The 15,418-nt window shown below is 36.1% G+C and overlaps 1 protein-coding gene across 3 annotated transcripts in view; it reads right to left on the minus strand.

Moving 5' to 3' along the window:
* furin (furin, paired basic amino acid cleaving enzyme) overlaps positions 1-15,418 on the minus strand; it is a 134,450-nt gene that overhangs the window by 66,264 nt on the left and 52,768 nt on the right. For 2 of the 3 annotated variants that reach the window (XM_005802242.2, XM_023348700.1), the window contains exons 3-4: positions 10,013-10,111; positions 1,094-1,189 (exon numbers count right to left, since the gene is read on the minus strand). In XM_005802242.2, coding sequence (XP_005802299.1) covers positions 1,094-1,189; positions 10,013-10,111 — 195 coding nt within the window. Of the gene's footprint in view, positions 1-1,093; positions 1,190-10,012; positions 10,112-14,154; positions 14,212-15,418 lie in introns of all 3 variants that reach the window. The other variant, XM_023348705.1, reaches the window with a different exon arrangement.

Genomic DNA, 15,418 nt, shown 5'->3' on the forward strand with positions numbered 1-15,418 from the left:
TGTGAGCTTTAACAGCCAGCACTAGGTCCAAAATCCTCAAATATGACATTAACAAATCAATTCTTCAAAGCAGAGTGGGCTGAAATTCCTCCTCAGTGATCGATTGTTGGTTATTGCAGATGCTTTATGGCAGTCATTTCCACCAACCAACTTTTTAGGTTTGAGAGGCAGTTATTTTTTCAAATAGCACAAATTTGGTCTGGATACCTTTGTAGCTTGAGAAATGGCTCACCAGAAAACTGTTTTTTGGGGGGGGTTTTGCATTTGCTCTGTTACTCTTGTTTGATATCAACATTTGTTTGATGATCTAAAACATTTAATTAATAAAGCAAAAAATCTGCAAGAGGGGAAAATGTTGCTTCACAGCACTGAATCAATCCACAAACACTAATATAAAATAATTGTCACTACTGTAAAATTGTTGTGATGCCAAGACAGTTATAGTGGCTCTGTGGCATGTGGCTCAGACTAAAAAAGCTTTATTATCCTCTTATTTCTGAAGTCACAGAGGGGTAGAATATTTTGAAAGGAAAAGCATGTTAAGACAGTCAGACATTTTAAAGTCTAATGCTAAATGTCAGAAGCAGTTTCATGTCTTCCATTCGCTGTTGTCTTGTGCCATGTTTGGTCTGCTGCAGTGACAGCAGTTTAAGGTAAATGAAGAGGAACAAAAAGGAGAGACTGGGGGGAAATTGGAGCATTTCACAGAAGCTGTGAATAATAAAAAGACATAGCACAAGCAGCAAACAGTATTAATGTTTTACAGGTGATACATATACAGTCAACATCCTAAGATGTAATAAATTATACACTTTACCCCCAAACTCTTTCTGGTGATCAAGATGACAGATGAATGGGTGAGCTTAATGCACAGTGGGACAATTTCTGATTAGCTGACTGATGACAAGGATTCATAAAATTCAAATACGAAACAATATTAATAAATGTACACATCTCTATTATTTAGTCTTCATACTTTATACCTAAATTTATTTGTTGATAGTACTGTACTTCAGTGATGTTAGAAGCATATACCTACATACTAAGTACTATTGCATCATATATTTAAATGAGAAGGGAGGCCAGAACCTACCAGGTACCACTGCTTGGAAAAATCTGGGTCTGTGGGGTCTTCAAAGATATCCCTCTTCTTTCTTCTTTTCACCACTTGCTGTTCCACCCACAGGACCTGGAGTGCCCAGACACACAAACAAAAATAAATAAACCCACGCACAAAGGAAAATTCACAGTTTACACTGCTGCCCTCACATCATATTTGTTGTTAGTAATGTTCCTGTTTCAGATGTGATTGCAGTGTCAAACAAGACTAGAAACAAGTGAAAAACATGGTCTCAACTGGGTTCAGAAAGAAATAACTAACCAGAAAAGCAGAGATGAAGAGAAAATCGGATTTGCTTCATTGCTCAGATTCCAGAGGAACAGTGGCTCCTGCACTGTTTAGTGTTCTTTAAAGAATAACCAGTGCATTAAACATATTATATAAATAATACTTGTGGTGATAAATTAATTTATAGTTCACATACATTCATCATGGGCATTAATATAATTTTGGTCTATGAAAAAAATATTGAAATCAGTTTATTTATTGTATAACAAACTACTTCAATGAAATTTAACTTTTAAGTTACTGTGGATAATCTCTAAGACATACATGGTCAAAATTAAATATACAAATATGTATAGATGTCCTCACTAATATTTGGTTTAAAGTCACCAAGTTTCACCTTAGCCACACATTTTGATAGCCATTAATACACCTTTGGCATAATTCTGGACTGATATTTCACATCTTAACTTTGCAGACTAGAGTTTGTCTGCTTTTTCTATTCCAAAGGTCCTACTGCATTTTTGTGATCATTGTCCTGCAGGAATTTAAGGTTGTGTTAAAGTTTGATTTATCTGCTTCAATCTGCCATCTTTATATAAAACTTCAAAAATGACACCATCAAGAACCACTAAATTTGCAGCTGCCTTTATGGACCAGCCACCTGCCTTCTGGAAGACAAAATCTTTTGCTAAACACAAAGATTAAGAAATTTGGCCATGGTTGTAAGAATGTTTGAATGAGATTCAGCTAAGCATTCAAACTTAAGAAGCCAATACAATGCCAACTAATACTAGCAGTACTGTGTGGGTCTATTTTTAGTAAAACCGTTAAATTACATAAAGTTGATGAAATAATGAAAACGGAGGACTGCCTCTGAATTCTTGAATGCTTCAAATCAATGACCAATGACAAACAGATTTTAATGTGTGGCTGCAAACACACATCAACAAAGGCCAAAATTATGCTTATGGAGTGGTTCCAACATCAAGACTATTCAAAATGTATGTACTGTGCTTAAAACTTAGGAACCAACTTGTCAGGAACCAACTAATTTAAATTAACTTCCTTCAACATGCTGATAGAAGGAGTGGTCAAAAATACACCCAGAATTAAGCGACCACTTTGTTAAAGACTACAAAGAATGGATAATTGTGTGGAGGACTCACTACTATCTAAAGGACATTTACTCAGAGTGGTCATCTGTATATATTTGAGCCAGCATGAATAATTTAGTCTATTCGTCCATTAGAAAAATCCACAATTTTAACTCATTCATTCAAGTAATGTTTTTAAAATGCATTATGCACAAGTGAAATGCAATCACATTTGAATACATGTGTATTTATATTATTATTCCATAATCAAAAAAGTCAAATCAAGCATTAAGTTGACCTTCATTAATGTATGTAACCTTCTGAAAGGACCAGCAAGTGAAACAGATGGGTCTTTTAAATCCTTTCTATAAAACCATTCACTCTGAAAACAGAACAAATGTGATTGTATCCTTAGAAGCAAATGATTTAAAATACTTAAGAACCGAGAAAAAAAAGCACCCTGAGATCCAGGGCAAGGACAAAGACTTGACATACACCAGCGCACAAAACAGCAATCATAAGAGAAGAGGGAGGTCTCAGCATGGGTTAGGAGGGCAATTTGCATGAGCAATAAAATTTTTCTTTCATTTTTGCCAAGTGTCCTGAGGATGTTTACCGTTTGATTACTAAGGAGGGAACATGCTGCTATTGTTTGTAATAGAAATAGACTGGAAACAACAGATCTGAGGTTTTGATTTGTAGCTGGACTACTGTGTTAGAAGGGGGAAAAAAAGACATTCACCAGCAGTTTTACCCACAAAATGGACCTCACTAAATGTGAGATGACAGTAAGTGAGAGGAGTAAATTCTGTGAACAGCATGTTAGTCCATCAGAGGACAACCATTTATACTCATATACACATCCATGGTCAATTTAGAGAAACTGGATTCTCAATGTACACAGTACTGGTGGTAGATGTACTGGTGAGTGTGTGCACATGTGTACGCATAGTCACCAGTTAGGATAGGGATAAAATGTACAAGCCTCACTTGTTTCAATGAGTCATGTTCTGTACAGACCTAAAGCAACACTCCACCTAAACCCAATTAGAGCTTCAGTTGTCCATGTCTATTTATTTGTATTTTTTTCTATATTTTTATATCTGGACAATCTTTGAAAAGGATGAAAATCACTTTATGACTGTTAATTTTCTTGATGACATTAAAAACCAGGTACAAGATTTTAATGTACCTGGAATCTGACTCTTTTCAGCTACACCTTTTCTGACTTGTACAGTTTATTTCTGGTCCATAGCCCTAAGACCTAAGAGGCCTTTGGGCAATTCTAGGTCATTCTAGCTACAACCACAGCATTGTTGAAGTAGGAAGCTGTTAAAAAGAAAAAAAAAATTCTACTGAGGCATGTCAACTGTTCATTCAGGGTGCAACAACTTGGAACTAGATTTCACTGGGTGCTATTGATTTCACTTGTTCACCATTTCATACTTGTGCAATTGTTGGCACTTTGTACCCAACCTTTTCAAATATAGAAAAAGGAAACTGTCTTTCACAAGAAGTATATTCTTAACACCATGGAGACGTTTTGTCAAATTGGCAAAGCAGCAAATCGACTTAAAAACAGACTTCAGGTAGTCACAAGAAAGACTGGATGTTTTACATCATGTTTTATTAGGGACTTATAGATGTTGACAACCTTTTGGAAATGTCCTTTCTACAAGGAGTACAAATGGAGACTAATAATGTTGGTATCTGCTAATAGATTAAAGAAATACAATAAGTAAATTTTAAATGGGTTAATATGTTGTTTAAAATAACAGTTTTGCACAAGTTCTTTTCTTACACAAAAGATAATTTTACCTCTACTATCAACATATGTAAACTAATTATACGTCATGGTAGGAAGACAAGAAAAATATAATTAAACACTAAACTATAGATCTGTCAGAGAAATTTAGATTTTATCAGGTCAAAGTTTTCCAAAAAATTGCGATTTGATCATCAGTGAATCTCTCTTAAAAACTCCAGATGACACAGGGGCTTCAAATGGCAATACTTTAAAAATTAATTTAAAATTTTCCCCCCATTATAATTCCAAACTTCTTTACACTCCGTTTTGTAGAGTTCTCAATCATTTTAAAGGCCAATTATGAATATAAACATTCACTATGGCTTTATGGCAGATATTTTTAGAATGGTCAGGTTTTAAATATACAAGTTGGATAAAAACAGGCATGGACAGACAGACAGATTTTTCCAGAATGCATAAGTGCCCTATTTAAAAAGCCTAAATTGCATTTTTAATCATTCACCAAGGTAGGCTCACTTTGACCTTAACCAATACAAGAAAGACTAATAAATTATCTGCTGTTTTTTTTTAGCTAAATCCTCATTTATTGGCTGAAAAGGTCTATTGAGCACTGAACATCAAGTCCATATGAGTCTTATTTGCGTTTGAATTAGTTTTTTAAACTATCAAAAGTCATCAAAGGGGAGAATGGGACCACTTTATGTGTACAGAATACACACTTGGCCTTCCTATATTGTTTAACAACTGTTTTCCTTGCTATCCACTATCTTTTTCATACAATGTTCTGTACTTGCGAGAAGTAAAGTATTGTCATCTGTGAATAGGGATTTATATAGGGAATAGAGATTTATATCATTAGCACTGAATATCACAAATGAGTTGAGAAATTGAAAAGTTCATTAGAACTTTCTAATGAAGAAAGTTTTACTTTCTCCATTAGATTTTCTGCTGATAACAAAGTTAGAATATCACCATCAATATTCACTATGGCTTTTGCTGACAGTAAAAATATTTAACTCTTGGAGTCAGATACAAATTGTTGCAAAGATTAAAGAGAAGAGAGGAAAGAGCAACAAAGAGTCGTGTAAATATTCCCTAAAACACTGCAATAAACTATACTAGATTATATTTTATTCTAAACAAACAGCAGTAAACCCAAAACAAATCAATTCTTTCCCTCATAGGATATAAGGGTGTGCAGAGAAAAGATGACAAATGACCCTTACAAATATAATGTTAAAAGCTTATGCAACTGCCAATGCCATCTTGCCACTGCGTGATAATTCAAAGGGGACAGTGATAAGCGGCATGCTCGTACCACAGAAGCAGAGGAAAAGGGACAATGGTGGTTTCGTGAAATGCAGCCTCTGGATTAGGAGGAGGAAACAGCGTAACGAGCTCAAAGCTTAGCAATGACTAATCCAAATCCAACCTTTCTGTTCCTATTGCCTTCTAAATCTGTTTTCTTAAACCACATGAAGCATAACATTTTATTCTTTCTTACTCTGTGGATTAGATAGTTGCAACTCAAATGAATATACAGCTGGACTTAAATAAACATGGAAGCACAATCCCACTCACCTATGCCATGGAATTGGTTTTGTTGGCAGCAGCCATGCTTTGCCAGAGGTGTTCTCTGCTTTTTGGTTGTGTAGGTGTGAAATTACATCTGGTGCAAGTTGTTGTTTCTCAGCCAAAAACCTAATGCCCTCAATAGATCAGAGTTCAACTACCGAGTTACAGAAACTTGAACTTCTGACTTCTGATATGGAATCTCCATTATAAAAAAATCTTTTTTATCACTCAAGGCCTTAAATCGACAGCTTTATAACATGTTCCACTTCTGGATGAAAATAAACAGGTTCAACTATAACATTTCTGAGTGCATCTTGTTGATGAATTCCGGTCCATGGCAGATATTAGCAGCAGAAACCAATCAACTATTAATCGAGCCTGTTATCTTAGCAGCAATTTTGCCTTTGTTCATTGTGTATTTCGTCATTTGCTGCAGCAAAGAGATCTATAATTGAGTATTGCACATCCTTAGTCCCTTTCTAGTGACAATGACAAAATGTTTGCATCTGCCAGCACCCTTGCTAAACCTCATTGATTTCTCATTGTAGGGTTGTTGAAAACAGATAGTGTAATCACATTGCTATGGTGCTCTAGCAGCTCGCTAGAGCTGCTAGAGCACTGCTAGCAGCTCGCTAGAGCACCATAGCATATGGTATGTGAAAGTTCAGTGAGATTTCAATTCAACTCTTGACTACTGCCCACAGTAAATGTCACCGCATCTTAGTAATATGTCTTAAAGCCTTGGTGCTTGTCAGAGCACAGGAGTGCTTTCCTCAGGCTTCAAGAAAGGGGATCAACATAACTGAAGAAAAATCTTTTAGTCACCACTTGGGAGATCTATTTAAGTACAGATGGGAAACCTCAGATCTCATTTGGTAAGTATCCATGTTTTCATCAGTAGTCAGGTGCTGCTTGAAATATATTTTAGAGGAGCAATCACCATTGCTGTCTCCCTCTTTTCAAATGTAAAAATGGCAACAGCGTGAGGGGCGCTGTCAGCAAAACTGAAAACACAGGACAGGTAAGGCAGATGTGTACACAAGCTAATAATGCAGCACCCTGGGTCTAGTGAAATTTGAATTTATTAGCATCAGTTTGTCTTTTGGGCAGCGACCCAGGGAGATGAGGGTGAGGGTACTGTATGTTACTTGAAAGCACAAAAGCCTTTTTTTAAATTAGGAAAAAAAAAGACAATAGAAACTCAACCTGGCTTTTTTTTCTTTGCTCCACATTAGCTCAGTAACCCACAAGAAAGAATTATTGCCATATTTATATCTACAAAGGAACAGGGCAGAAACAGCATATGGTCCGAAGTCTGTCTGGGTCAGTAGCGTTTGTAGGGGTGGGGGTGGGGATGATTGTTGCATCTTGGGGCCCTGCTGTTTTTTTTTTTTTTTCCGCCTTTGTTTTCTCACAGCCCACATTGGGCATGGTTGGCCTAGAGAGGACCAACAGGGGAAGCAAGGTGAAATATCTGTGCAGCAAGTCTGTCTACTTTTTCCTCTATTTTTTTTAAGGCTCGGTATTATGTAACACTGACTTTTTTCTAGTTTTTTTTATCATGCTATAATGTTATTCCCTCATCAAAACATACCTGGAGTGTTGCTTTGATTATTTTATGCATGTTTGAAAAATCCTTGAATCTCCCATGGTAGCCTAAATACTTGCTCTCCACAAAGCTCTTCCTTGGAGCTGCAGTCTCCAGTTGAGCTTCTTGCCTCACAGACCCATCCTTTGCACTTCACTACTCAACAGAAATTAGCAAACACCTGGTGAGACTACGCATTTACTGAGTGTTTCATATGCACTACTTCTTAGTCCAATTATATTAAAAATGGTTGTAAATGGCATAAGGAGAAGTATTGTTGTGATGACATGATGAAGGTGGAGTGCCGGAAGGAGTTTGAGCTCCTTAAAGAGGCAGAAGCCCAATTTCAAGGCATCCAATTGCAAAGTCAAATTTCTTTTAAGTTATGCTTGATGTACAGCATTTTTATAACAGCGGAAGTTACTTGATTGTGCTTTAAAATGGCAACATGTGCCTGAAAAATAAATACCACCCTTTAATTAAATATTTAATTTCTACTCTCCGTCATATTCAAATACTTTTTTTAAAATAAAGTCTTTGTTAATGAAATATTGTATTTGTACTTTCATTGTCCACTTGTTTGAAAATATACACTCCACTTAGCAGGTAAAAAGAGTCAATATCGTTCTTTGCAGTTCTCCTCTAGTTTTCTCAAAGCAGATATTTCTAAAGTGGGTCCCAAGTTCAGGGGTAAGTTTGGGGTTTTAATAACTGTATACAAACTGATTTAAACAAAAATCAGAACTAATGCTATTTGAAGTATTTTGCTCCATCTTAGCTCCTGGACATGTGAATCCAATAAAGAGTGTATGTGGTTTTAGTGATTACTTTGTTTTAAAAGCTGACCTCCTGACCAGCAACATGTTACCTTTGTGAAAGAAAAAGGTCAAAAATAAAATAAACTAAAAGACAAACTTTATCGTCATATGTTGCTGCCAAGATTTTTGCTTTAATGTTTAACATTAAAGCAAAAATTAAAGCATTTGCTTTAATTAACATTTTCTCTTAAAGTGCATTGAAAAATTATTCATACCACTTTAACTTTCTAAAAATCTGTTATCTTATAACAGCATTCTAAGCAATTTATTTAATACAACAAAAGTGTATACACAAAATGTCAAATGTTATCCTCCAGGTTCTACTCGTTCCAATATTGATATACTTTCATTGTGCAGAGAAGCTTTAAACTTGAATCACTTGTCAAAAAAATTTAAGTTTATTCATGTATATATTTCCAGACTTCACTCAAAAAAGGGAAGAAGCACAGCTGGGGGTCTAATGTGGTTCAAACAAGGAGCGGAAGCAGGGGGTGTTTAGTTGATTCCAATCTACATGATCTTCACAACACACAAGTACTATTATCCCACCTGTAAAGAGATCTACACTTGTGCAGCCCATTAAAAATCTAATTAGCACTCAAACTGAAGAATGTTAATAGCAAGGCCACATAGCCAATTTAAAAAGCAAATTTTTTCTAATAGGAATCTTAATTACTTGGTACTCAACACTGATGTTAAGTGCTATTAAACAGTTTTCATTACGGTATTTACATATGATTTCTGTGAACTGCCTTGTTTTGAGTTAGAACAAGCACAAAGCTTAGTAAAAAATGGAAAAATATTCAATAGGATGTAGATCCCCATTTTTCTTCATTGTTTGTGATGCCAACCAGCTGTCTAAAATGAATGTATAATGGCTTGAAATCTTTTTTCTAAAAAAAAGAAACAGTTTTCTTAGAGAAATGTACTGGATTGCTGAGAGATTTGATCAGGTTAATATGCATAAAACAGTCCAGTAACAAGTCTGATTTGATCTGTCTAATTTTCTTAGGTCAACTTCTCTTTGATAAGTCCAAGATACAATTTAAGCTAATTTCACTTCAAAACAAATACTCTTGTTACTTAGGTACCTGGTCAGCTTGCTGTTTAAATAGAGAAAATGACTCTACTATTATTATTTAAAAACAAAACATAAAATCTAACCTGTTGGCATTTCTGTGGACTTGAATAGTTAAAGGCTTTGGTTATTATTTTCAAAGAATATATGAAACTGTAACAACATAAAAATATTTTTGAAACTGAAGCATGTAATATTCTTTGGAAGAAGAAATAGAATCAATACATGCTGCTGGTGACTGTCTGGGACTGCCTTTCTGTTGTGGTGTTGCAGTAAATATACAACATTGATAGGTTTATTTTCTGGCTTTTGGTGGGCAGGAAAAGAAAATATAACTTCCCATCTTCCCTGGGCACTGTTGTGCTTTTTGGAAGTGTAATATTCACACTAATCATGTTTTTACTTATAGAATAATATCAAAGAATATATTGAATATATAATTTAGAAAATATTTTTTGACAGTGATCCTCTTTAGTTATGTGCATATGAAAAAGTTTGAGCAATAAAAAATGTCCCTATTTAGCATAATTACAGTTATGTGGTGTTCTGAAGTATGTCAGTGGGACAGATGGAAAGACAAGTGTGGACTACAAAAAAAATGGTTGACAAGCTGTCACTGATGCTGGCATGCTTTTCTCTAGTGATGTATACACATTCACTGTGTAATCCAATCTGTCTTCTGGCTTTTTGTTGCCAATAAGGAGAGCCACAGTGAACTGTGAGAGAGCTGACACCAGTCTTACCTGTGGTTCTTTTTGCAGTCTGATGTGCATTCCCGTGTGGCCTGACAATGCCCTCTTCTCCACGGCATGGTGCCTGAAGTGATAATAATCTCCAAAAACCTGCACAAACACAGACAAAGAGGCAGTGAATTTACCTGCTGGAATAGCATGGGCAGATAACACTGTTTACAAGAGTACCGGAACAGAGGTGAGGTGAATGCGCAGAGAATTCAACTCAAACGGCTGTCACACTGAATGCTGTCACAAACTGTCTTTCTCTGTTAGTATTAAAAATAAATTAGCTTGTGTTTGTTTATCTAGAGCATAGGATTTGATTCAAATTATCACATGTAAAGTTCCAGCCGGGCATTTACATACACTTGCCATGAGGATGAATGTTGTATCAATTTATTTATTTATTTACGCTAGTGTTTCTCTTGTCCCCACTACATTGAGCAAACCTAAAAATGATTGCTCTTGTATGAATAAGACACAAAGTCATATTCATACAACTCCATTAATATTTAGATATATGTTTCTTAGCAAGTTGTAAAGACACCACACGTCTTTATGGTTTAATATTTTACTGTTTGCTTTCAGAAATGCAAGATGTTTCCTGGTACGGACTTAGTTTTTAAGCATAGAGCATTAATTTCTAATTGCATTCATATTTTTACCCAATATATTGCTTTATCAATTCAAATACATCTTGAAATTGAGTTACTGTAGGTTTTTGATATGGATTTTTATCATGTTGAAAGAGTCAGTTGTTGCTAGGTTTCAACCACCAAACTGCTGATTTTAGGTATAGCCAAATAATTAGCTATTAGACTTAGACTTAGACTTGTACTTTATTGATCCCTTGGGAAGACTCCCTCAGGAAGCTATGGTCTTCAACATTCCATCTATTTTGTGCAATGCACCAGTATTAATGGCAGCAAAACATTTCCACATCACCAGAGTAAGTACAGTTTTCTTAGGTTTGAAAGCCTTGCCTTGACTGGTCCAAACATATTTTTTGTCATTGAGACCAAATGGATCTTTGGCTCCTGTGACTCGCCATTTCAATCATCCTCAACAGTGTAGATTTAGAGAAGGACCCTGTTAATTCATGTTGACATTAAACTTGCAATGATACTGGAATTCCGGTGTCTTTCATCTTAGATTTGAGCTTTGATAGTTCCTGGGGTGTTAATGAACATCTTGACAAAAATCCTTTTTGTTACATGATGACAGTTTGGGGGACATTGTTAAAACACAGAATCATTTGGGTGTTCCAACAGGATGATTCCAAACACATGTGAAAACTGAAAACTGGCTTCTAGAATGATCTTCCCAAAACTCCAAACTCTAATATAAAGAACATTAATGGACTAAGCATAAAACTTGGTTCCAGGAAATGGATGATTTTATAAATTCTACCAATTCTGCCAAGAATTTGCCAGAACCTCAGTAATGAATAATAAAATGTGGTTTATTGCTGAGATACATTTATCAAGTAGCTGTTTTAGCAATTACTTTGATCCTAAACAGTTGTATGAACTTCTAGCGATTACTTTGATCCTGTGTAATAATAATAAGTCAGTCGTACACCTAGTTTTTTTTTAATGTGACATTCATAGCTACGATAAGTGGAAGTTAACTTCTGACCTGAACTATAAATCAACTGATAAAAAAACTGATCCAATCCAATTATTTGAAGCCTAATACGTTTAAGATCCACCTCCATTTAGGTATTAAAATCTCAGAAAGTGGTACAAATGTCTGTTTAACTAGAATTATGATAATACCAATTTATGATGAAAATATACCTTATTCTTTCTGCACAGGAAGAAATGTAAAGGTATGTAGCTAGCCATGAAATTAGCTTTCTGTAGAGGAAGCAATACAAAACTAGCTCTGAAAAGCAACATTCACCAAAATCTATGGATGGACATAATGAAAACACACATGACCTTCAGAGAAAGAGCTATATAAAAGCTGTCTGGAGCATCCCTAATACTGTTGTCATTGCTCTGCTCATGTCCTGCTCATAAAAGAGCTTTTAGGGACAAGTAATGGGATGACAGCTGTCACCAAACTGGCCTTAAACCTCAGGGGAAGTTTATTTTTCATTAGTCTTGCTGTTAGGTGACACATTGAGCAGCCTGAGGCTCCTCTGCTTGTCATATCAAGGAGAGCTGACCTAGGAGAGGCCTAGAGACTAAATAATAAGGACATATAGAAGTAAGTTGAGTCTAGCAGATAAAAATAGCCAAACAAAAGATTAATAATGGAGAAAGATGAGGAACAACACAACCACTTGTTAAAAGGATATATTCACAAGAGAACAGCCACCATTGGAGGAGGAGGCATTGCAATCTGTACATTTGTGCCACTGGGGAACAGGCTCACCTTCACTAGCCCAATGGAGCAAAGGAAGAGAGGGGGAACCAGAGAGGAGTGGCAATGGGGGGAAACGAGGGGAAGGAAAGGGAAGCTGGGGGTTGGGGTTGAAGTGTTGCTGGAGGGGACCCAAGGTTTGACAGGCTGAGCTGGTGGGATGGATGTGTGTGAGGAGCAAGAAGAGCAGACGCAGCAGGATATAAGGCTCTCCTGGGGCTGCAGGCATATTCTGCAGGCAGCGCTGTCTGCGAGCCGCCCAGGCTGGAGGCTCTGGCTTAAAGGCCAAACCTGGCAGCAGTAATATAGAGATGGCATCCTCCAGCAAGCCAATTTGAATTCATTTGTTGAATGTTGTGATTAAGAGCTGGTTCTAAATCTCCTGCTATGAGCTTGCATATAAACCAAATTGCTCAGTTTTATACAAAAATGATTGGTCTTTCAATGCATGCAATTATGGGTAGAAAAGATGAATAAGGCTCCTTCAGTGTTAAGATGGCTTTTTAAAACATATTCCTGTATTGATGAAAGCATAAGCTTAAAAGAAGATGTTAAAGCACTTTTACTCATGAAATTAAGAAGAAACGAGTCAAGCTTTTGAATCTGAGATGGGCTTTGAATGATTTCTTAGTCTGGGTCAGCAGGCTACACAATGGGGAAGACTGCTAACTTGCCAACTGTCCAGATGACAGTCATTGACACAACAAGGATAAGACACAACAAAATATAATTGCTTATTAATCTGGTTGTTCACAGAGTACCTATGCTGAAAAATATTCATAGCAAGTTGAGTGGAAGTAAAAAGTGTTGTCAGTGAGGGTGCTGGGAGAGTCAATGTATCATGAGCCACTATGCACAGACAAATCCCACACATGAGCTACAAATGTCATATTTTAGCAAAGTTGCTTCTAGACTATGGGTAAGATTGGTCTGTGCATTATGTCTTTTGATGCAAACTGGACTTTTGCTCAGTGGTCCTTGTTTCAGATGAAGGTAAAATTTATGTCTTATTTGGAAATTGAGGTCCTGGAGTCTGGAGAAAAAATGAAGAGGCACAGAATCCACCTTGCTTAAAATCCAGTAGGAAGTTTAGTACAGTTAGTGATTAATATTGGGTGTCATGTCGTCCGCTGGTTCTGATCCACTGTGTTTTCTGAATTCCTGAGTCAACACAGTCACGTATCAGAAAATTTCAGAGCACTTCTTGCTTCCTTCAACTGACAAGCTTTATGGAGATGCTGATTTCATTTTCTAGCAGGAGTTTACGGAGATGCTGATTTCATTTTCTAGCAGGAGTTTACATCTGTCCACACTGCCAAAGGCACCAAAAGCTGGTGTAATGATAGTGTAGTTATTGTGCTTGATTGGCCAGCAACCTCGTCTGACATGTACCCCATGAAGAATCCATGTGGTGTTGTCAAGAGACCTTATGATTGTCACTTTCAAAGCAACCTGAGCTTTCTCTACACCTCAGCAGAGCCACTGGCTCCAAACCATGTTACACTGATGGAGTAATTTATGCAAAAAATGTCCCAAGCAAATACTGAGTGCATAGAAATGAACATATTTTTCAACAGACTAACATGCCTAAAATATTGATCATATGTTACAAAAGATGAGACACTGAATTTGGAGTTTTCCTTAAATGCAAGACACAATCATCAAAAAAGAAATAGAGGGCAGATATATTTCACTCTATGTGTAATAAACATAAAGAATATTTAAGTTGCACTTTCTGAAATGAGTGACAAAAACAGGTCATATTCAAACTTTATAAACACCTGTTTGATGGGCCTGGTTCACATTGTGTTCAGCAAACAAAGTGATCAGCAGGACAACTATAAAGACAGAAAAATTACATGTCAGGTGAAGAGAAAGACAATGACAAGTACAAATAATTGTAAAAATAGAAAATGTACATATTAAGACCAACCATTATTCACACCTCTGGCAGATTTAACTTAACCAGATTGCCTTGCTGACTGGCAAAATAATATTTACATTTTTTTAGTGGCCTTGCCAGAATCTAGACATGTAAGTGATAAAAAATGTTTAGGGAGCTAACGATTAGAGTATAATAAGAACTAATTTACACTAAGAACAAATCTGCTCTCCTTTTTTAAAAGCTTTTAGGAATCTGTACCTAACTGCTTGGGTCAGCCCAGGTTCTCTGCTGGTTTCTGGGTTTTTTGGAAACATTTTAGCTTCACATGCTGACAGAATGTGGCAGGTCAGTTTAAAAGCAGAAGAAAAAATTCAGCAACAATGACCGCTTTTAAGAAATACACAATAAAGTATCCACACCATTTTCTATGTCATGGTACTTTGTCTATAAGAGGCAATGATGCAAAACATTGCATTGATATTCTGGTTAGAAGTTACTTTTTTTTTCTTTCACTCTTCTTTGAATAGACACATTAAAGGCCCTAAAGCCATTGTAGTGAAAATTGTAACTCTGAGAGGATTGTGGTTGCTCAGCTGAGCTAAAAATAATGTCAATAGGGGAGTGTACTTGTCTGCAAGTCCAGTTGGCTTGCATGAGAGGAATGTCAAGGCCCTAAGGAGGTTTTTAACCTTTTAAAGACTTGGAGCTTATTGCAAAAGCAATAATGGTAAATAAAGGTGAAAAACACCCAAGGATACAAGCAGAAAGCTTGTCAGCAATTATGAGAAGCATTTGACTGCCCAGACACCAATAATGACGCTTTCCATGTTGTATAAATAATCTACTATAAGCTAATTCCCTTAAAATGGAAATCAATTAACAAAATAATATATTTCAAAAATGATGTCCCTTGAACACTGTTATTTTCTTTCATGAGAAGCCTGTCATTTTCAATCAGATACCAACCTCTTGGTACAATTAAAATAATTCTCAAATTAAATCTGCCAGTGGCTTGAATAATTTTGATCTGTGTATTCAAGAAAAAGTTGTCAGATTTGGGTTTTTTGTGATCTAGAACTCCACAACTGCTGCAAATTGTTTGTGAATACATCCGACTATGTGGTTGTACCTGTGTCCTTGTACTTTCGATATTTTGTGTA

The sequence above is a fragment of the Xiphophorus maculatus genome, chromosome 2 (assembly GCF_002775205.1).
Source record: "Xiphophorus maculatus strain JP 163 A chromosome 2, X_maculatus-5.0-male, whole genome shotgun sequence".
In the NCBI taxonomy this organism is placed as follows: Eukaryota; Metazoa; Chordata; class Actinopteri; order Cyprinodontiformes; family Poeciliidae; genus Xiphophorus; species Xiphophorus maculatus.